The 23,678-nt window shown below is 40.1% G+C and overlaps 1 protein-coding gene and 1 non-coding gene across 4 annotated transcripts in view; one reads left to right on the top strand and one right to left on the bottom strand.

The window, feature by feature from the left end:
• Positions 1-12,944: 12,944 nt before the first annotated feature.
• LOC120892170 (U6 spliceosomal RNA) lies at positions 12,945-13,050 on the bottom strand. The gene has a single exon (XR_005736822.2). It is a non-coding gene; the product is annotated as a U6 spliceosomal RNA (small nuclear RNA).
• An 868-nt stretch (positions 13,051-13,918) lies between these two features.
• Positions 13,919-23,678, top strand: part of Napepld (N-acyl phosphatidylethanolamine phospholipase D) — a 37,589-nt gene continuing 27,829 nt past the window's right edge. Inside the window, exon 1 of one of the 3 annotated variants that reach the window (XM_005319471.5) lies at positions 13,919-14,355. In XM_005319471.5, the coding sequence (XP_005319528.2) occupies positions 14,162-14,355 (194 nt within the window). In that variant the 5' untranslated portion in view covers positions 13,919-14,161. Of the gene's footprint in view, positions 14,356-14,380; positions 14,780-23,678 lie in introns of those variants that run through there. The other 2 variants (XM_021722443.3, XM_021722442.3) reach the window with 2 other exon arrangements.

Here is a 23,678-nt window from a genome sequence, read left to right as displayed (position 1 = left end):
TTGGGGATGTCTGTGTCTCCCAGATTCATAAACTGAAATCCTAACCCAACAGGTTATGGTGTTAAGGGGTAAGGGCTTTGGGAGATGATTAGTGATTAATGCGCTTATACAAGCAGTTCCCTCAACAAACAACAACGCTCCCTTATCCCTTCCACCATGTGAAGTTACAGTGAGAACCAGAAAGCAGGCCTTCACCAGATACTGACTCTGTCAGTGTTAGTGCTTTGATCTTGAACTTCCTAGCTTCTAGAGCTGTAAGAAATAAGTTATTTTTGTAAGCTACCTAATTTATGGCAAATACTTAGCACCTATTTTTTTTTTTTTTTGATACTGGGGATTGAACCCTGGGCCTCTTAACCAGTGAGCCACACACCCCAGCCCTTTAAAAAATTTTTTTTTTAGCTGTTAATGAACCTTTATTTTATTCATTTATTTATATGTGGTGCTGAGAATAGAGCCCAGTGTCTCACACATGCCAGGCAAGCGCTCTACCACTGAGCCTCAACCCCTGTGCCATCCCCAGGCCTCTTTATTTTTTATTTTGAGACAGTATCTGGCTAAGTTGCAGAGGCTAGCTTTGAACTTTTGATCTTCCTGCCTTAACCTCCCAAATTGCTGGGATCACAAGCATGTGACACCATGCCCAGCTAGCACCATTCATAAAAACCAAGAGTTGGAGATAACCCAAATGTCCATTTATGAATGCATTGGTAAACAAACTGTGGTGTATACATACAATGAAATATTATTCTGCCCTGAAAAACAGAAAGTCCTGTCACATGATATGGTAAATGTTGAGGGCATTATGTTAAATGAAATAAACAAATTACACAAAGGTAAATTTTACAGAATTCCACTTACATGAGGCATCTGCAATAGTCAAATTCACAGAAACATCAAGTTGAATGGTGGTTACCACAGGCCAGGGGTGGAAGAAAAAGAGGAATTGTTTAATGGGTACAAGTTTCAGATTTGCAAGATGAATACAGTCTGGAGATTAGTTATTCAATAATATGACTGTATTCAACACTACTATATACTTAAAAGTGGTGGTTAAGATAGTAAATCATGTGGGCCTTGGGATATAGCTCAGTTGGTAGATGGTTCCTTTGCATGCACAAGGCCCTGGGTTTAATCCCCAGAACCATACAAAGATGGTAAACCATGTTTTTTTTTTTTATAACAATTAAAAAAATGTTGCTTTAATCTGTTGACAAACTAGTAGATGATCAACTTTGGCCCTCATAGTTTGTTGATTTATGATCTAACACAATCTAACACCCCTGAAATCAGAACTTGCCTGCATTTACTTTTCTTCAAAATGTGTGTGTGTGTGTGTGTGTGTGTGTGTGTGAGAGAGAGAGAGAGAGAGAGAGAGAGAGAGAAAGAGAGAGAGAGAGAGAGAGAGACAGGCATCCTCCCCCCCCCCCCACACACACACGGGATTAGATCCAGGGCTTCATGCTTCTAGGCAAGTAACTCTACCATTGAGTTATATCCCAGCCTCTGCCATCTTTTAATTTTTATTTTGAGACAGGCTCTTGTTTGAGCCCAGGCTGGCCTCAAATTTTCAATCCTGCTTCAGCTTCTGAAGTAGCTGGGATTACAGGTGTGAGCAACCACACTCAGCTCCCAAAACCATTCTATGGAGTAATGTAGACTGAGTCACTTGGGGGTGGGAGGACACAGTGGTGGGGCTAGGGGTGGGGTGGGAGAGAAGTAAGGGGTTCGGGGATGTGGAAGGGTATTATCTGAAGTCAAAGGGGTAGTTATTGACAGAGCAGTGATTAAAATTTAGCAGCCCAAGATCCTTCCTGCTGCTATTTGGAGTTATTTATAGATGCTTAGCGATTAGGAAAACAATATTTTATTTGACTGGGTATAGACACAGTATTTAATTTAATTCTATTTTTAGAGAATTGTGAAAAGTTGCTCCTCTTCTTTACAGGGGTAATTAACATTTTAAAATTAAGTAACCACTTAGAAGATAAATATTTATTGTGTGCTGAGTGCTTGACTACCTGTAGGTGACACAAAAGGAAAAAAATAAAGCCCAGTTTAGCATGAGTAAAAGGTTTAGGATGCAATGTGCTTCTCCTTTTGTACTGTAAAGCAAGGCAAGCTAGAGGTTCTTTTCACTGTTGAGGAAAAAACCCAACCAAACCAATATGATCTATAAAACTTAAGTAGTATTTCATGAGTTACAAAAGCATAAGCATTACTTAATACAGCTTTAATCCTAATGTCAATGTAGTGTTAGATCATTTCTCCTAAGCTTTCCTGGTATACACAAAATAGTGCTTATCTAAATAAAGTACCTGCTCTCAATGAAAAATGCCCTCTGAATATTGTCTTTTCATGACAGCTGTATGATGTTTTTCAAAAAAAGTTGACTACATATTGTGACCTTTGGTCTCCAACTTGTGCTGAGGTGACCACTTGCTGACATGCCAAAAGAAAGTTTTTTTGCTGAGAAGGAGTACTCTTAAGGATTATATAGACTAATTCCTTCCTAGAACAATGGTATGGTCTAAGCTGTTCTATACTAGACCAATGACCTATTCTCAAATTGTAATTCTTGACAAAAAAACCTATGTAACTTGTTGAGAGCCACAGCCAAAGGGGCCCCAGCAAACTTCCAGCTGCCAGCAAGCTTCAGACTGCCCCAGCAACATCTAGCTGATTGGCTCCTCTGCGGTGATGTTCATTGGGCTGTTTCCCTGCCCTTCAGACTGCCAGCTGATGATTGGCTCACAGCTGCCCCAGCAACATCTAGCTGATTGGCTCCTCCACGGAGCTGCTCATTGGGTGACTTCTTTGGCTCTGCCCACGCAACCCAGCCAATCGGCCTCAAGAGGAGGAGGATTGTGGGAGGAAAAGGCTGGGGTGGGGGAGAGAGGCTTGTGGAAGCCGGTGGTGGCAGTTGGGCTCTGAGGGTTTTTCCCTGGAGCTGTTTTGTTTGGCGTTTGTAGTTCTAAAAATAAAGTTAGTTTCTTTTTGACAAGTGGCTCCTGATTTGTGCCAAGCCAGACTTCGGCATTTGGTGGCTCGCACGGGGAGCAACTGAGGGTAAGTAAACTGCTCGCCCCTGAGGGCAGGGCGAGAGGATGGGGAGCCATTCTAAGATTCCTCTTTTGTTTTGCTTCATTTTTGTTTTAACTTGCCTGTCCCTGGAGATGAGTGAGAGGGAAGAAAAACCACTCACATCTGGGGAAAAACTATTTGCGTTTGAGGAACAGATAGGGAGAAAGGACGGATGCATATGTCAGGAGGATAGAAAGGCTGTTATAATGATTTTGTGTGGTTCCCTTTTTATTGGATTCTGTCTCGGTTTTGTTTGGCGTCATCTTGTTGGGTTGTATTATAGTAGAAATACGGGATCAGCAATTAGTAAAAAACAAACCGAAAGAGTGTTAAGTAAATTGTTAGAGGAAGGAAGCTTCCCAGTAAAACCAAGAGCAGTCAGGGCATACGTTGATGTAATACAAGAATATAGCCCATGGCTTTTTAAGGAGGGGTTGTTAGATATATCACAATGGAACCATCATGGTGAAGATTTAAAAAGAATAGAAAAGAACAACCCAGGGACTCTGCCAGTTGGCACATTGTCATTGTGGACGTTGGTATCTAGTTTGCTTAGTCCAAAGCCTTCAGTTCAGACAGAGGTAGAGGAAGAAGAAGACATATTGATTCAAGTAGAAGAGGAAGTCTCTCAAGTTAGTCAGACAGAGGAAAAGATTCAAGTAAAAGCTCGAGCTAGTCAGAAAGAGGAAAAGATTCAAGTAAAAGAGAAGGTCTTTCGAGATAGTGAGACAGAGGAAGGAAGTTTAGAGCAGAAAAATCTATCAGGGGAAAAGTTAAAACAGGTGACTGCTAATAAGACCCTTTTGTTAGAGAGCGTAAGTGTCCAACCAACAGCACCGCCTCTACAGGAGACTGCTACTAACAGCATTCTATCACCAGAGGGCGTAAGTGTTCAACCAACAGCGCCACCTCTACAGGAGACTGCTACTAACAGCACTCTATCACCAGAGGGCATAAGTGTCCAATCAACAGCACCACCTCCATATGCTAAGAGACTCCCAACCCCCGCAGTTGATAGTTTGGATCCTGAGACAGGATCTCAAGTATGCCCTGTATTTGAGGTAGGAGGGCAGCGAACTTACCAGGGTTTAAATTTCAAATCAGTGAAGGAGCTAAAAGAGGCTGTAGCAACCTATGGTCCTCAAGCACCCTTCACTGTAAGCTTGGTCGAATCCATTACCAACTTAAGCATGACGCCAGCAGATTGGGCTAGTTTGTGTAAAGCTGTGCTAAATGGAGGACAATACCTGTTATGGAAGGTTGCCAATGAGGAATTTTGCAAGGAGACGGCTAGTCGAAATGCAGCAGCTGGTTATCCTCAGAGAAATCTAGATATGTTGTTAGGAAAGGGACCTTATGAGGATCGGCAGCAACAACTTGCATATGATCCTGGTGTATATTTACAAATTGCTGTAGATGCAGTTAGGGCATGGAAGTCTTTACAAGAACCTGGAGGTTTACAAGGTCAATTATCTAAGATAATACAAGGAGCTAATGAACCTTACGCTGAATTTGTAGATAGGCTTATTCAAACAGCTACCAGAGTTTTTGGGAATACAGAACAAGCAATGCCATTTATAAAACAACTGGCTTATGACCAAGCGAATCGTTGGTGTAGAGATATCATTAGACCATGGAAACATGAAGATTTAAACACATATATTAAATTATGTAGAGACATTAATGAACAAGGGCAAATTGTGGCAGCTGCAGTAAAACAAGCTTTAGATGCCAGAGACATTAATGAACAAGGGCAAATTGTGGCAGCTGCAGTAAAACAGGCTTTAGATGCCAGAGACATTAATGAACAAGGGCAAATTGTGGCAGCTGCAGTAAAACAGGTTTTAGATGCCAGAGACATTAATGAACAAGGGCAAATTGTGGCAGCTGCAGTAAAACAGGCTTTAGATGCCAGGCCAAGAACATGCTACAATTGTCAACAAACAGGACATTTTAAAAGGAATTGCCCCATAGGAGGAGGGTTTAACAAAACTAGGTATCAAACAAGTAGAATACCGGGTATTTGCCCACGATGCCGTAGAGGGAGACATTGGGCTAATGAATGCCGTTCTCAAACCACCATAGAGGGTACTCCATTATATTGGGCTAATGAATACCGTCCTCAAACCACCATAGAGGGTACTCCATTATCAAAAAACGAACAAGGACAAGGTGTTTATCCACAATATCGTGGACAAAGGCATCGGGCTCCGTTGCCAAAAAATGGACAGGGGGCCCCAATGCTCCGGGGCCCCAAACCACAAATATACGGAGCACTGGAGGAACCCAGCAACCCCAGCAACCCCATCAGGGTAGTGCCCAGCACATCAGATCCCTCATCAGACAAACCAGAGGGAGCGCAGGGTTGGACATCTGCGCCTCCACCAAATCAGTACTAACTCCAGAGATGGGAGTTCAAATCATTCCCACAGGGGTAAAAGGACCTCTTCCCAAAGGAACAGTAGGCTTATTATTGGGACGCAGCTCTTCTACTCTAAAAGGACTTTTGATAAGTCCTGGGGTAATTGATTCCAATTATGAAGGTGAAATAAAAATTATAGCCAGTTCTCCAAAGGGTATATCAGTAATTTCACCAGGAGATAGAATAGCACAGTTACTAATAATACCAAGCCTACATGATAAATTTTCCAGTCATGTTGTAGAAAGAGGTTCCAAGGGATTAGGCTCCACAGGTGTAGATTGGGCTATGCTTTCTTTAAATTTAGATTCTCGCCCCATGCTAAAACTAAATATTCAAGGACATGAATTTAATGGGCTACTGGATACAGGTGCAGATCTTAGCATCATCTCTCGTCAAGAATGGCCAAAACATTGGCCATTACAACAAGCCACTCAATCGCTTCGAGGCCTAGGAGTGGCGACTAATCCCGATAGAAGTGCAATGCTATTAGATTGGAAGGATCCTGAAGGATGTGAAGGAACTATACAGCCATATGTATTGGATCATCTTCCCGTAAATTTATGGGGACGAGATGTCTTAGATCAATTAGGTTTGACATTAACAAATAATATCAATCAAAATGCACCCACTATTATGGCTAGACAAGGTTTTAGGAAAGGAAAAAGATTAGAAAGACAAGAACAATGTATAGCAGCACCAATACAAATAGATCAAGGAACAGACAGACATGGGTTGGATTTTCACAAAGGGCCACTGAGACAATAAAAATTACATGGAAATCAGAAAGACCAGTATGGGTTCCTCAGTGGCCCTTGACTAAAGAAAAGACACAAGTAGCCCATGATCTGGTCAAACAACAATTAGCGGAAGGACATATACAACCTTCTGTATCTCCCCATAATACTCCCATTTTTGTCATCAAAAAGAAATCTGGTAAATGGAGATTACTGCAAGATTTAAGAGCCATTAACAATGAAATGGTCATTATGGGACCTGCTCAATCGGGGATTCCTCAATTGTCTGCTTTGCCAAAAACTTGGTATGTTTTAGTTATAGATATTAAAGATTGTTTTTTTTCAATTCCAATTCATCCTGAGGATAGTCCACGTTTTGCATTTACTATCCCTGCACTAAATCATGAAGGTCCTGATCAGAGATATGAATGGAAAGTACTCCCTCAAGGGATGGCTAACAGCCCAACTATGTGTCAAATTTATGTTAACAAAGTAATCCAGCCACTTAGAAATCAAAATCCTGAACTACAAATATTTCACTATATGGATGATGTGTTATTGGCACACAAAGCTAAAAACACATTGCTAGAATGTTATGCCACACTTACAAACTTATTAAAAAATTATAATCTAGAGATAGCAATAGATAAAGTGCAATTAAATTTTCCAATTAATTATTTAGGAGTTCTATTATCCTCAACCATGGTCCGTCCACCAAAAATTCAAATACGAGTAGATCAACTCAAATCACTTAATGACTTTCAAAAGTTATTAGGAGACATAAATTGGATAAGGCCTTATCTAGGTATTCCAACAGGAGAATTGGGACCTTTATTTGATATCCTAAAAGGTCCATCAGATCCAAATTCACCCCGAATGTTAACGCCTGAAGCAAGAAAGGCATTAAAAATCATTGAAACATATATGGAAAATATGCATTTGAATAGAATTGATATAAGTTTGCCTTTATTATTTATTGTATTACCAACAAAAAATATTCCTACAGGAGTATTTTGGCAAGAAGGTCCATTATTATGGATACATTTATCTTATTCTCCTAACACTATTCTTACTAGATATCCTGAGGCTGTAGGACAATTAATACTCAAAGGAATAAAAACAGCAAAGGCAGTGTTTGGAATTTCCCCCCATAAAATTATTACTCCATATACTATGAATCAAATTGATGAATTAGCTAATGAGTTAAATACTTGGGCAATAATAATGTGCAAATCTAATGTTTCATTTGATAACCACTTACCATCTAATCCTTTATTGTCTTTTTGGTCATTGCATCCTGTAATTTTTCCAAAAATGACAAGAAAAACACCTATCATGAATGCTCCAAATATATTCACTGATGGGTCAAATAATGGTACAGCAGCAATAGTTACACCTGATCAAACTTTTACATTTTTAGTACCCAAACAATCAGCTCAAAAGGTAGAGCTTAATGCAGTATTACAAACTTTTGTGATGTTTAAAGATTCTGTATTTAATTTATTTTCTGATAGCCAGTATATAGTTAATGCTATAGTATCCCTTGAAGATGCTGGTAGAATTTCCCCTTCTTCTACTGTTTTCTCTTTGTTTTCCACTATACAAAGTTTAATCTGGGACAGAAAAGATCCATTCTTTATAGGACATATCAGGGCACATACAGGATTGCCTGGAGCCCTTAGTTTAGGCAATGATTTAGCAGATAAAACTACACGTGACATACATATTTTCTCTGTACTAGAAGAAGCTATAAATTTTCATGAAAGATTCCATGTCAATGCTAATACTTTACAAAAGCGTTTTAAAATAACTAAGGAACAAGCTAGACAAATAATAAAACAATGTCAAAATTGTGTGACCTTTTTACCACAAGTTAATCTTGGAGTCAATCCTAGAGGATTGATGCCTAACCATATTTGGCAGATGGACGTCACACACTTGCCAGAATTTGGAAAATTAAAATATTTGCATGTTACAATTGATACTTCTTCTGGATTTTTGATGGGCTCCCTTCATGCCGGCGAAAAAACTAAAGATGTTATAGCTCATTGCTTACAAAATTTTGCCACTGTGGGCATTCCAAAACAGTTAAAAACAGATAATGCCCCTGGTTATACGTCTACTTCTTTTAAACAATTTTGCTCATCATTTGGCATTACTCATATAACAGGAATCCCATACAATCCACAGGGTCAAGGCATAGTTGAAAGAGCTCATCAAACTATTAAAATGTACTTATTAAAGCAAAAAGATGGAATTGGGAAGGGGTATATATTCCCCAAAGATAAACTTAAAATAACGCTTTTTACTCTAAACTTTTTAAATTTGGATTCATCAAGACTTAGTGCTGCAGAAAGGCATATGTGTCCAAAAAATGTACATAAGCCCAAGGTACTTTGGAAAGATATTCTAACAGGACAATGGAAAGGTCCTGACCCAGTAATTGTCTGGAATCGGGGGTCTGTTTGTGTGTTTCCACAGGAAGAACAGCAGCCGATTTGGATTCCAGAGAGATTAACCAAGGTTCTGACCCAGAACAGCAGCCGATTTGGATTTCAGAGAGATTAACCAAGGTTCTGACCCAGTGATTGTCTGGAGTCGGGGGCCTGTTTGTGTGTTTCCACAGGGAGAACAGCAGCTGATTTGGATTCCGGAGAGATTAACTAAAATCCTGACCCAGTGATTGTCTGGAGTCGGGGGTCTGTTTTTGTGTTTCCACAGAGAGAACAGCAGCCGATTTGGATTCCAGAGAGATTAACTAAAGCGATTTCTACAGACCAAAAAGAAGATGATTTAGCTCAAATCCATAATAGCTGATATCCAAAACTCCAATTTGGCTATCCTTACATCTGCGACAGAACCAGGATGCTTTTTTCAATATCTATTTTATTATTGCCCTTTCCCATATCATGAAGTTCTATTTTATTTTTTTGAGCTCATACAGACCTAGGTTAATGTTTTGCTGATCAGTTCTATTTTTTTTTTTTTTTTGACTATAGAGTTTTTAAACATTGCAATAGAGATTTTACCTGTAAAAAGTTATAAGGCCTTTACTATTGTGTTATGTGTTGTATGTATTATATTATGTGTGCACACTTGTGTTTTGTGTTATATGTTTGAATGTACGTATGTCCAATGTACATATTTCTATATATCATATATGATGAGCGCTCATGAAAAGATGGATCCAAATATTTTTTTTTTTTTATTCACGTGATTTAAATGGTTTAATTTAAATTGGGTAAATAACTGTTAAGAATTGTTTTAATATGTAAACAAAAAAGGAGGTTAACAGATCTGTTTGTTTACTCTCACCTTTAGTTTTCATCATATTTAATAATTCTCTTCACTATAATATAAATTGTTAAGAAAATTGTTTTCAAGAAAATTGTTTTCTTTTATGCCGAAGTCTGGCTTGGCACAAATCAGGAGCCACTTGTCAAAAAGAAACTAACTTTATTTTTAGAACTACAAACGCCAAACAAAACAGCTCCAGGGAAAAACCCTCAGAGCCCAACTGCCACCACCGGCTTCCACAAGCCTCTCTCCCCCACCCCAGCCTTTTCCTCCCACAATCCTCCTCCTCTTGAGGCCGATTGGCTGGGTTGCGTGGGCAGAGCCAAAGAAGTCACCCAATGAGCAGCTCCGTGGAGGAGCCAATCAGCTAGATGTTGCTGGGGCAGCTGTGAGCCAATCATCAGCTGGCAGTCTGAAGGGCAGGGAAACAGCCCAATGAACATCACCGCAGAGGAGCCAATCAGCTAGATGTTGCTGGGGCAGTCTGAAGCTTGCTGGCAGCTGGAAGTTTGCTGGGGCCCCTTTGGCTGTGGCTCTCAACATCTCCCCCTCTCTGTTTAAACAACAAGCATGTGGCTTATGGACCGTGCCTGCCTTAGGTTGTCCAATACATATGGTCCTTACCCGTCTTCGGATGAGCTGACCTCAGGGCGTCAGCCTCCTGTCTTAGGTTGGTACCATTGTAATTGGATCTTACCCGTCATTGACTACCGGTCCAGTACAGCCACACCTGTGGAGAGGTCTCAGCGGGGGGGGGGGGGGGGGGGGGGGGGGTGTGAGGTTCTTTGCCTATGTAACTCACTTAAACTTCATCTTTGTCACCCTTGAAAAGACCCTTTAAACTTCTCTGTAAGTTCTAAATATTACTAAAATGTGAGCCAAATTACATTTCTAAGACCACAATCATCTGTGCCTTTTTGGACAACAATGTGTATAGAAAACAGCAAGAGAACATTAAAATTGCTGCTGCTGTTTCCCTCCCTTCCTTTCCTTCCCTTCCCTTCCCTCTCCCTCCCCCTCCCCTCCCCCTCTCCCTCTCCTCCCCCTCTCCTCCTCCCCCCCTTCCTCCCTCCTCCCCCCCCTTTCTTTCTTTCTTTCTTATTGGTGACTGAATCCAGAGGCACTTTACCATTGAGTTACATCCCCAGCCTTTAAAAATTTTTTTATTTTCTTTTTAGAACAAACAGGAGAGTTTATTTTGACATATTATACATACATGGAGTATGACTTCTCATTCTTGTGGTTGTACATGAGGTGCTGTTACACTGATTGTGTATTCATATATGAACATAGGAAAGTTATGTCCAATTCATTCTACTGTCTTTCCCCCTTCCCTTCATTCCTTTGTCTAATCCAATGAACTTCTATTCTACCCACTCACCCCTCCTTTGGGTTTTTGGGATTGGCTTATTTAGCATGATAGTCTCCGTATACTGGCAAATGCCATAATTGCATTCTTCTTTATGGCTGAGTATTATTCCATTGTGTACATATACCACATTTTCTTTATCTATTCATATGTGGAAGGGTACCTAGGTTGGTTCCATAGCTTAGCTATTGTGAATTGAGCTGCTATAAACATTGATGTGGCTGCATCACTATAGTATGCTGATTTTAAGTCCTTTGGGCATATACTGAGAAGTGGGATAACTGGGTCAAATGGTGCTTCCATTCCAAGTTTTCTGAGCAATTTCTATACCGTTTTCCACGGTGGTTGCACCAATTTGCAGTCCTACCATCAATGTATGAGCATGCCTTTTCCTCACATTCTTACCAACATTTATTGTTGCTTGTATTCTTGATAATTACCATTCTTACTGGAGTGAGATGCAATCTCAGTGTAGTTTTCATTTGCATTTCTTTAACTGCTAGAAATGTTGAACATTTTTCCATATATTTATTTGCTGATCATATTTTCATTTTGAGACAGGGTTTCTATAAGTTGCTTAGAGCCTTGTGAAATTGCTAAGGTTAGTCTTGAACTTGCAATCCTCCTGCCTTAGCTTCCTGAGTCACTGGGATAACAGATGTACACCACCACACCTGGCTCAAATTGCTTCTTATTTATATATAATAAGCAAATGCACTAATGAGCCTAGATTGTATCCTAATTATGGAAAATAGAAAAAACAGCATATAAGACATTATGAGTACAATCATGGAAACTTGACTAGGAACTGAATATTAAGTGATCTGAGAGAACTGCTTTCTCAATTGAGAATGATATTGTGGTTATGAAGCAAGTATCTTAATGCTTAAGTATTTTGGTATCTCCAACTTATTCAAATGGCTTTACCCAAAAAAGCCTATCTGCCAGCTGTGGTGGGTCCCATTTGTAATCCCAGTTACTGGGGAGGCTGAGGCGGGAGGATCACAAGTTCAAGGTTAGTCTGTGCAATGTAGCAATTCTGTGCAATGTAGCAATACTGTCTAAAAATAAGAAATAAAAAAGGCCCGGCTGTAGCTGAGTGATAAGAGTGCCCCTGGGTTCAATCGCTAGTACTGCCAAAAACCAAACAAAATCCCACAAATACCCCCAAAACACTTATCCTTTTTTTTGTTTTTAAATTTGAGAGTTTTTCATAAATAAAGGATGTGAATGAGGGGAAGAAATGGTATCTTATAAAAGCTCCTTAGCTAAGAGCAGTAACTTCTGATTGTTAACTTCAGTCTTCCTTTTGGGTTTATAGAACTGTTACTTTTCTTCAAAATTTTGATGTTGCACACAAAATTATTCAGCTTAGCAGTCTCAACCCCACCCAAGTGCAAACAGTTTTTTTTTTTTACTTTGCTAAACTTTTTAAATTGATTTTAAAAAATGACAGCAGAAGGCATTGCAATTCTTATTACACATATATGCCACAATTTTCATATCTGTTTTTATATAAAGTATGTTGACACCCAATTTGTGTCTTCATACATGCACTTTGGATAATGATGTCTATTTTATTCCACCATCCTTGCTAATCCCCTGCCCTATCTCTTTCCCTCCCATCCCTCTGCCCTATCTAGAATTCATTTATTCCCTCATGCTCCCCCTCCCTACCCCACTATGAGTCAGCCTCCTTATATCAGAGAAAACATTTGGCATTTGTTTCTTTGGGATTGGCTAACTTCACTTCACCATTGCCATCCATTTACCTGCAAATGCCATGATTTTATTCTTTTTTATTGCTGAGTAAAATTCCATTGTGTATATATGCCACATTTTTTTTTTATCCACTCATCCACTGAAGGGCATCTAGGTTGGCTGCAGAGTTTAGCTATTGTGAATTATGCTGCTATAAACATTTTTTAAAAAAAATGTTCTAATTAGCAGTACATGACAGTAGATTGCATTTTGACACATGATAGATAGATGGAGTACAATTTCTCAGTCTTCTGGTGGTACATGATGTAGAACACACAAAAATATGGAATGATTCACGAATTTGTGTGTCATCCTTGAGCAGGGGCCATGCCAATCTTCTCCTTATAATTCCAATTTTAGTACATGTGCTGCTAATCAAGCACATGCAAGTAGTTTTTAATCACACTTAAATTAATAATATGTAGCAACAACTTCAAGTTGGCCCCAGAAGACAAAAATCCAGCCACATAAAGTTCTTTACACTCCTACAGTATTACACCGGTGCACATTCACTTTCAAATAGCAGAATAGTTTTTCATTTCCCCCCAGTTCTATCTGCATTAGGGCTGGTGTTTGTATCTTTTTTACTAATATAACCCCAGACGGATTTTCTTCTGGCCCATTGTACACAACTTTAGGACTTTCAGAGGAATCTTTTTGCCCAACCACCTATCATTGAATTCTATTTCAAATGTAAATATATATATTTTTCCATGCTGGGGATCAAACCCAGGGCCTCAGGTATGCCAGGAGAGCATTCTACCACTGAGCCACATCCTTAGCCCTGTAAATATTTCTTGAAATTACTAATTTCAACCTGCAATTTAAAAAGCAAACCCAGTAAGAAACTCAGAATCACATTTTAATGCTCTTTCGTCATTACTCTGGGATGTAAAAATGATGCAGGTTCAGAAGAGAACTGTGCGTACCAGGAAGCTCTGACATCATTTTAAAGTGAGCACACCATGACAAGGCAGAGTTGTCGTTAATATTCAAGATCCACCATACACACATTAAATGAGTTTAGTTTCTTTGCTACCAGGTTCTTGGAACGAGGCAGTAAAGTATGTCAATACTTCTCTATGGTCCGGCAATCTCAGAGGCTCCTAGGGTCAAAGGGATTTCATTTATTTTTAGCAACTGTTGTCTGGTGTCCAGGAATGTGCTCATGTGATCTGAACGTTAACTGCTGGCTTGGGACAGGCGACCCAACTGTCTTCAGAAGAACGACCGCGAAGGCGAGCCAGAGGGGGCCCGACCCGCGCGCCTCCCTTACCAAGATGGCTTCGGGGCTCGACCCGCCGGGCAGCCATCTTGGTGAAGGCGGGGGCAGCGGCGGCCGCGGGACAACGTTGGCCGGGGCGCCAGCTTCGAAGGTCACAATGAGAAAGTCACCAGGCAAGGGGGAGCGGAACCTTGCTGCAAGCCGGGCCCCTCTCGGCCTGGGGGCGCCCGGGGCGCTGCGCGCAGCCCCGGTGACCGCTCACTCCACGTATGGCGAGGCGGCCAGCGCTCCGGCGCTGCCTACAGCTGCTGGCACCCTCGGCGGAGTCGGCGCGGCGGGGCCGGGGGCGGAGGAACCCGGGCGCCGGCCACCGCGGCCCCCCCCGCGGCGCTCGGGCACAGTGGCTCGCAGCCCAGGAGGAGCAGCGCCGGCGACGCGCGCGCCCGACTGCCGCCGGCGCAAGGTGAGCCCCCGCCCTCACCCCGCCCCCGCCGCTGCGCGCCCGCCGCAGGGAGCCAGAGCGCCTGGGAGCCTCTAGGCTCCGGGACTTGGCGGGAGGCGGTTTCGTCCCGGCCACGCTTTCTCGGGCATCTGTGCTGCTTCTGCCCGGGTCTCTGTGTGGAGCAGTCCGCACTCCCTAGCCTAGGGCTGTGGGAGCCGAGCGTGCTGCGACCGCGTATCCTAGTCCCCAAGCCCTGCCTCCTGGAGATGCTGCACTTGTGAGTGGCAGGGCTTCATTTGAATTTCCGCACCTCGAGAGTTGCGGAGCCTAATTCTCTGACGCTGACTGAGTGAAGAACTACAGTCTTCTTTCTGCCCCCCTTGGGAGAGTAGCTGTCTGTGCAAATTACCAGGTTGCATCTTCACTGATCGGAATACAAGTGGGTGTATGTATCTTCTTTTGGTTTATATGTAGGAATGGGTCTACAACTTCCTCAGAGCAACTTATTTATGCTTCATCTATAGTATATATCGTCTAAAAATCCATTCCAACAGGGTTCTTCCCTTTTATCTTGAACAAGTGTGATTATTGAATCAGAATAGGAATGGGGGGGCAAGGGAAGGGGTGGTGGGAGGCAGTACTGTCTTTTGAGTTTTATGTTCAGTGGTTGTTGGCTTCTTAAATTGGGTGTTATGCAGGCTTTTCAGAACACGAATTCAGATAGTTCCCACCCCCCCCCCCCCATGGAACTAGACATGGCCCTCATAGTTGCGTTTGCACGGGGCCCCCATGGTCTGAGGTATAATTACCTCAGTTGAACCTGGAAAATATTAAGAGTGAGAAAAGTTAACAGCCTTTTAAAGTCATTTAGTTCTTGCCTTTCCCTTTACTGTTGGTTCTGTATATGTTATAATATGACTTGCCCCGTTGGCTTTGGCTTAGCACGAAGTGTTTGCTATTGATAATTCTGTTTTATTTATTCAGAAAGTCACTCCTGAGATAGTTTACTGCAAATTAAGAAGTAATTTTCCATCGTTGTTAACAGATGGAAGTGTAACAGTTCCATTTCTGTTTTGTTACATTGGCTATGATTTAGTAATACCAGCATCGTTTAGAAGGAAGTTATATAATCTTTAAAAAGAAAGATTTCCCATGTCTCACAGTAGTCTGGTTTTGCTGCACGAAAATATTAGGTCTATTAAAGAAGGAATTTACAACAGGTATACTTATTTAAGATAAGAATCTAAGAAAGAGATTGGGGGATTAAAATGGGTTATGTCAACTGAAAATATAGCCATGATTTTCAAGGATTTTATTTTGTTAATAGTCTGCAGGACTTCCTGCTGCAAGAATTATGGTAAGTCTCCAAAAGAGGAAAGAGGAAAATACTGAGTGTATTTCTCACACCCTTATTTTCCCTCACAATTCCAGATTATATTGGACAGATTCTACATTGTAAGCTTGAATGCTTAAATTAGTCCAGTTATGACTATATAAAGGACATTTTAACATAGGCATTTCACCATAGGGTTTTGTTTATACTTTGATACAGTCATCCTCATGTGTTTGTTTGTAAGGAGAATTATGTTACTTGGGTATTTGTGAGTTCAGAAAACTGAGAGGATTTTTATGAACATTCCATTTGCGTTTGGAAAAGTAGTATTTTTCTTTTAATTTTGTTTTTTTGATTTTGATTTCTCTTTGAAATGGTGGCTACCTCTGAATACTGTGGGTTTTTCCATTCATTTTCTACTCTGTGACTAAGGGTATGTCTATATGGAGGGTTGGGTTGATCTGGGCATTTTAGATTTAGTACATAGAAGTGAAAGTCTTTTCATTGAAGTGTCATTAGGGAAATGAACTTTGCACATAAGTAATCATTAAGGAACATTTTTATTCTGAAGGTCTGTGTAAGCATGCATAAAACTGGCATAAAAATTCACTCATGTGATTTCCAGCATAAGGTTCAAGTACTGTTTCATTCTACCTTCTTTAATCCTGAAGAATTATACACTCTTGTGGTTTATAGTGCATGGCTCAGTTTGTCTTTTGAATTTGATACCCATTTATTGTGTATTTATGTTACTAATAGTGTTTCGCAATAGATTTTATATAATTAGATATCTTCAGGGTAGTTCTATGTCATAGATACAGTCTTTTTCCAATTTATCTGGTTAAATAATGTATTATAACTTTATGATTTACAAAGCTCTTTCAAATATTTTTATATATTTACTTTTAGTTGACTTTATAGACATAAGAATGTGGGATTATTAACCCTATGCCAGGAAGAGGAAAAGACGAATCTGAGACCATGGGAGATTTTAATGATTTGGACAAGGTTCTTCAGCTCAGCAGCCCCGTTCTTGTTAGACAAGGGAACTGAAAAAGCTAAGGATGAGTAGTGTGCATCACTAATACATCTGGAGATGCATCCTAAACCTAGGTTGTGGACTATCTGTACCATTGGTGACTGAGGCTAGGGCTGACATATAGATGGATGGATCAGCATAATTAAAAAGCCTGGTTAAAAAACAACTCTAACCCCTGTCTAGAACAATCTGTCTTTCCTCTTGAAGGCAGCAGATTTTTGTGTTTATCTAATTTGGGAACCTTCCCAGATTAACAGACAATAACATATTGATCAAACAATGAAAGCTTGCAAAGTTCTGTGTGATTTTGTAGTTGCTTTGTTAAAAGAGTAAAGTTATTGGGATAAAGAAAGTCCAAGCTCTCTCATTGTCATTAGCACCCCTTAAACTGGGCACATGCTTGTTGTTTTCCTTATGAGACAATTATGCCAGGAAAATTGAAAGACAGCAATAATTTGGTTTTTTTTTAAAGGGTTTTCTTATTTTGAAGCTCCTTTGAATTGAGAAGATATTTATTTCTTTTCAAGTTTCTGTGTTCATTCCTTTGTTTTGTTTAGAGAGCTCATAAAAAAACTAAGCTACCTCCTGAATATATGGTTAAATAACTAGATAAAGCTTCAAGAATTTCTGAACCCAAATTCCTTTTAAACTTGAGGCTTTAAGTAAAATACCCCACATGAGGTGAAATGTGTCATTTATCTTCTTATGCTGACTGTATGCTCTTTGGGAAATTTTCATAAGAAGTTGTCTTATTTATAATTAAGATGAGAGTATGGCTAATAGAGAGTCTAGGTTCAATCACCAGCCAGAGAGACCCTTGGGGTGGGGGGTAACTCTCTGGACAGACTTGCTTTACCTGTAAAGAGTCATACAAATGATAGCTTTTGTCTTGGAATATTCAGGTTGGAAGGGACCTTGAAGGGTATGTGCTTACCTCAGCTTTTAACTTGTCTATTGCCTATTTCTACCCTCATCAGAGTTTTAGCCTGTCATGATGCCTCAAAACTGCAATGTCAAATCTATTTTTTTCCCACCATTTCACAGAGATGAGATAAAGTTCTTGAGTAAATTGATTCCTTTCTCAGTCTTGCCTCATACAGTGTCTCAGTTTTCTCTGTAAGTACACGTAATGAATATCATTACAATGAAGAATTTTACCTAAGACTTTTGATATTCTCAGCAACATTGTCTTGGTTAAGCATGGTTATGTAGAAGTTTGTAATTGCTTTTTTACAGCCAACCAAATATTTTTAAACCATATTTAATAATAATGCTTCATTATTATTAAATATGGTTTAATAATAAACCTCTCTGCCTCTCTGTCTGCCTCCCACCACTCAGTGCGTGGGGGGGATTGGACCCAGAGGTGCTTTACTACTGAGTTACATACATCCCCAGTCCTTTTTATTTTTTTAAGATAGGATCTCTTGAAGTTGCTTAGGGCTGAGATTGACTTGAATTTTTGATTCTCCTGCCTCAGCCTCCTGAGATGCTGGGATTAGAGGTGTGCACCACCATGCTTGGCTAATGCTTCATCTCTAATTTAGTATAAACTGCCCACAATTTTATAAGTTTTCTTGAAGACATATGCGCATTTTTATGGTACCCTACTGCATAGGATGACCAGCCTTCTAGGTTTTTGTAGGACTGAGGGGCCTCCCAGGATGCAGAACTTTCAACGTGAACACTAGAAAATCCTCAGGGACCAGATGCTTTGGTCTCCCTACCAGAAGTTGTCTTATTTATTTATTTATTTATTTATTTATTTATTTATTTATTTATTTATTTTTGAGTACTGGGAACTGATCTCTTTCTGGGGCATGACTAACAATTCTTCACAATTAGAAGGATAAAATGCCAGGTCATTATATGTTATATGCTGGCTGAATGCAGACACCTTTTCAAATCAAGAGGAGTATGTTCAAGGTACCAGGTATATTTTTTGTTTCTATGACTGAAATATATAATCAATTTATTATTTGTTGATGATTCTTTTTAATTTTAATTAAAATAGCTAAATCACTTGAAGCTGTCTCCATGTAAAATTAAAGGGATTATTTTTATGAGGAAAGTGCTATTTATTGTCTACTAAGAGCTTTTTACTTTGAAAAGAAAAAAAAAGAAAAAAATCTTAAAAGCAAAAAAGGCTAACCTTGTTAGTGAGACCACAACCATTAACTAAATGATACCAACTTTAGAATGTAGTTAACCGCTCAGGATACATTTGTTGAATTTTATTTGTAGATTCAACATGTACATGGAAAGAGCATGGGCTTGGCATCTGATCAACTTGGGTCTCTAGATTTTTGACTTAATGCAAGCTACTAAACTCTGTGAACCTCTGTTACATCATTTGTATGTAATTTGAGGATAATGATATCTATCTTGTAGAAATATTGTGAAGATTAATGAGATTGTATGCTCACACATATACATAATATTTCAAGTGCTTGGCACATAGTAAATGCTTAATAATTGATAAAGGGTACAATTATGTGTGTTACTCAGTGTGCCCATGGTTTGAATTAGGAAGGCTATGTTTTGGGAGATGATTACCTTTAGGGTTTTGTGTGTGTGTGTGTTACTGGGGATGGAAGCCAGGGCCTCACACGTGCTAGGAAAGCCCTCTACCCCTTAGCAGCAATCCGGCTCAAACTTTTAGTGTTTTTATAGCTCCCCTAAACTTCCCAGTTATGGCGATATATCAGTTAAGATTAGTTTAGGTTGAAAGATTGCTCAAATATGTTTTCTCCTCTGAAGAGAAGTGCGGAGTTAGTGCAGGCTTAGTCTGGTGGACCCTCAAGTCCTTCCATGTCTCCTCTATGCCATTGCAAGAATGTGGCTAAAGATGGCTGCCAGTAGCAAGATCTGGAGGAATCAGGAGTTCCTGCCTTTTCTTTAAGGAAATTCCTGGAAGTGCTATATATGACTTGTGCTGGGAACACACTGGTCAGTGTCACCAACATGGCCATCCCTCACTGGAAGGCTGGGGAGTGTAGTCACTGTCCCTGAGGAGAAAGAGGAGACTAGATTTTTTATGATAGGCACCTTCTAGTCTTTGCTACTCTATTACCACGCCACCACCACGGAATCCACTCACTCAGCTCTGACTTTTCAGTGAGTGGGGGTGCTCTTTGTTGACTTTTGTGCCTCTGACCTTCAGTTACTTTTGCTTCTCCTATTATTTGATTCCCTACAGGTGATTAAAAAAAAAAGAAAGAAAGAACTATACCTTCATGAAGAGCGATAGGGAGTTTGAACTCCTGTTCTTCATTTGTTCATTCTGTGAATATTTGTTGAACACTTGTGCACAGGTTGTGATGGGTTGTTATATACAGCGTTGAATCATTACTGGTTGTACTCCCTCCCTTCTGCCCTCCTTTCCTCTCTCCCTTCCTTCTTGGCTTCCTGGGAGCACAGATTAGAGTTGACTCTGATGGATTGGGTACAAGTCTGTGACCTGTCACTCTGTATATAGCAAGGTAGTCTTCCTAGTCCTAGTGCTGTGTAGCAGTCTCAGTATGCCACCTCTCTAGATTTGAGTGTGGGACAGGTAGGAAGATTAGCTTTATGGTGGGCGGCTGGCAGACTAGCATGAATTGTAGGGTACCAGAAAGTCTCTTTGACTTTCCTACTTTGTGCTGATGATTTAAAAACACAGTAGTGGTTCGTATTTCTGCCTGTATGTCAGAATCTTCCATGGAACTTTTTAAAAACTCCCCGAGGATCACCTCACACCCCAGCCCCGCCACATTTTCATTCAGTAGACTCAGGTGTAGTCTAAAGAGCTCTACAGATAATTTTGATGTACAGCCAGCATCAAGAGTCACAGGCTTAAGACTCAGTATCTAGTTGGCTAAGAAATATTCTTCTATAGGGAGGAATATTAGTCACATATGGAGATCAGGTCCTTCCCTGACAAGCAGTTTTCACTGCAGAGAGGAGGTGGGAGGAGCTCTGAGGTTAGTATCTATGGCTTGGGTAGGAAGGGTAAGACACTGAAATGCCTTTAATTTAGTTATATATGATTTATCTGGAGCTGATCTTTCTTGCCTTTTTATCTCTTCTTATTGGGGAAATTTTTTCTTTGAGTAAAAGAACTACGTGAACTGGGGCTTTAAGCACTGGAGAAAGTGCTGGGTACTTGTGGTCAGCATTAGTATTTAGTTTGCAATTTTTGCTCCTGAGGGCAGTGAGGGGAGATGAAGAGAGGTGGGGTAGAGTGGATGATTATTTTCAGAACCAGAAGACTATCAGTGATTATGAGAGTCTCCTGGTGAACCAGGAGGGCTGGTGAGGCCACAAGGAGCTATGGGGTTGGTTAGGAATCTCATGGAATTGTTCTTTTCTATTTGTTTTAAGATTTGTGTGAGTTTCAGGAAGACCAGGCCTTCTCTTATTCAAATATAAGAACAAAAAACACATTCCACAGTTTGTTCCATTGCTTTTATCCCATATACCTCATTAGTGTAGAAATTTTAAATGGTATATGTATCCCATTAACATTTATTAAATAGTGTTTGTAGTGTGGTAAAACAATGGTTTTATAATTATTGAGGACTTGTATGCACCAGATACTGAGCTAAGATATATGAAACTGGGGCTTAGAAGGGAAGACAAGGGGAAAAGTCAGAAATATTTATTTTAAAAAAGTTTTAATCCCTGTGCCCTTTTCCTGGTAATGTGGTTTTTCTTGATAACTGAGTCTAGCACATTTTAATTATGTTCATTTTTAATATGCTTTTATAATTTACTACATACTTCCTGCTGTTCTTAAATGGAGGATACTCAATTGAACTCAGGGGTCACAAAGTCCTTTGAACCTCAGGATTCCATTAGTTGACCTTTGGGGCTGCCTCCAGGCCTACTCTGTGCTAAGGAGGCAGGAGATGCTAAGTGAGGTCTGGCCCTAGGGAGGACCCCAGGCCTTGTTTCCTTGTAAAAGCCCCCACGGTTGGCTTTGTTTTCTCTCATTTACCCTTTGCTCACAAAGGATGGGCCAGGCATGACATCCAGAGCAGAATAACAAGTTTGCCCTTTTGGCAATTCATTCAGGCTCAAGTAACCTCTCTAGTTACTTTTCCTTTCGGTCTTCCTCTCTGTTGACATCAGGGGCTTACTTTTTCTTTCAGTCTTCCCTCGGTTGACATCAGGGGCCCTTTAACTTGTTGACCACATTCAGAAGATTATGTGCCTCTTCAGTGTCACTGACACTGTGGATCACAGAACTGATTATGTCAGGGCAAACCACTCAGCACAGGAGGAGGAGGGTTCCTGGCTGTTCTGAGGATTTGGGCCAGTGGGTTTTGAAAAAAAATGTCTTATTCTAGCATTATGACTTATTATGCCATTTTTTTTTATTATTCAGAGCCAACCCTTCTAGAAATATGATAGTAAGCCACAATCTGTGAGGTTGCTTATGATTTTTCCCCCTACAGGACTTTAAATCCCTGGAGGTCAAAGGCTCCGTATTCTCCACAGCACCCCAAGAGCTAGAACTTAAAGTAGACAGTTGAACAATGTTTGTTAAACATGACTTTACAATGATTTCAGTAGGGGCGCTCACAAATTATCAGATTCTTATGTATACAGTTGAAAGTGTACTGGATGTTTGTATCAAATATCATTTCATGCCCTGAATAACCTCCTGGTCTACCTGATACACCCGTGAAATGACACTTTTTTTTTTTTTTTCCAGTAGATAACGTTGCTGTTCTTAGGTGAAAATACTTTGCTTATCCCTTGCCAGTTCAGTGTGGGGCAAGTGGCAGGACCTGAGCTACTGTCACAGGAACTTCCTTTGAGGGAGTGGAAACTGGAGGGGACAGGTGTTTCGTGGCCTAAGCTGACTTTTGGTGCAGCGAAAGGTTGTTAGAATATAAGAACTGGAAGGGGCCTTAGAGATATAACCCAGGCCTGTCTTTTTTTTTTTTCTCTTTACATTTATGTGGTGCTGAGAATCGAACTCAATGCCTCTCTCATGCTAGGTGAGTGGGCTACCAGTTGAGCCACATCCCCAGCCCCAGGCCTCTCCTTTTACTGATAAGTGAAAGTGAGTCTCAGATATGTAAATGACTTTTTAAAGGCTACTGAAGTCAGTAGAATAAGAGTTGGAGCCAAAACAGCCAAAGAAAGAGTGAAACTGTGCCCTGGTTTTCTCTTTCATTATCCTTTCTACCTAGAAAGACACTTATTGCTCCATTCTTTTCCTCATGGGTCTTGCTTTATACCGGAAGCTTTTCTTTTTGCATAATTAATTAATACAAAGTCAGCAGAGAGAAAGAATACCACATTTTGAAAGCATATCTTTTTTTTTGTTAAATCTTGGATTAGGAATAGTGAATGAGCATTTAAAGATCATCTAGCATATTTGGGATATATTTTCAAGTTCTGTAGGCGTCAATTTTGTCTTCTTTCCTCCCCATCTTCCCCCAGATTTTTCAACTACACAGTTCTGCATGTTATTTCAGTATTATTGATTATACCCAAAATGAATGTACAATTTGTGTTTGGTGTTATTTTTGAGGCATTAAAGAGGGAATAACTGTGTCATCTCAATAAACATTTTATGTACATTTTCTAAATTTTCCATAATATGACATTTTAATTTGATTATCCTAAGGATTCCACTTGTATACTGTTAATAGTATTTTTAAAAAGACTTTGTTCTTAAGCTTGTGGTTTACTTTGTTTTATAACAATCTTAGAACAATTTAGGAAAAACTTCTTATTGTAGTTGAAGCACCTAGAGTGTTGATATATTTTGGTGACTTAAAAATCTGTTGAGAGGGCTGGGGATGTGACTCAAGTGGTAGCGCGCTCTCCTTGCATGCGTGTGGCCCGGGTTCGATCCTCAGCACCACATACCAACAAAGATGTTGTGTGTGCCGAAAGCTTAAAAAAAAATTTAAAAAATCTCTCTCTCTCTCTCTCTCTCCCTCTCTCTCTCTCTTTAAAAAAAAATCTGTTGAG

Source organism: Ictidomys tridecemlineatus, chromosome 2, assembly GCF_052094955.1.
Source record: "Ictidomys tridecemlineatus isolate mIctTri1 chromosome 2, mIctTri1.hap1, whole genome shotgun sequence".
NCBI lineage: Eukaryota > Metazoa > Chordata > Mammalia > Rodentia > Sciuridae > Ictidomys > Ictidomys tridecemlineatus.
The sequence above is the reverse complement of the archived record's forward strand: the minus strand, read 5'-3'. Positions and strand labels throughout refer to the sequence as shown.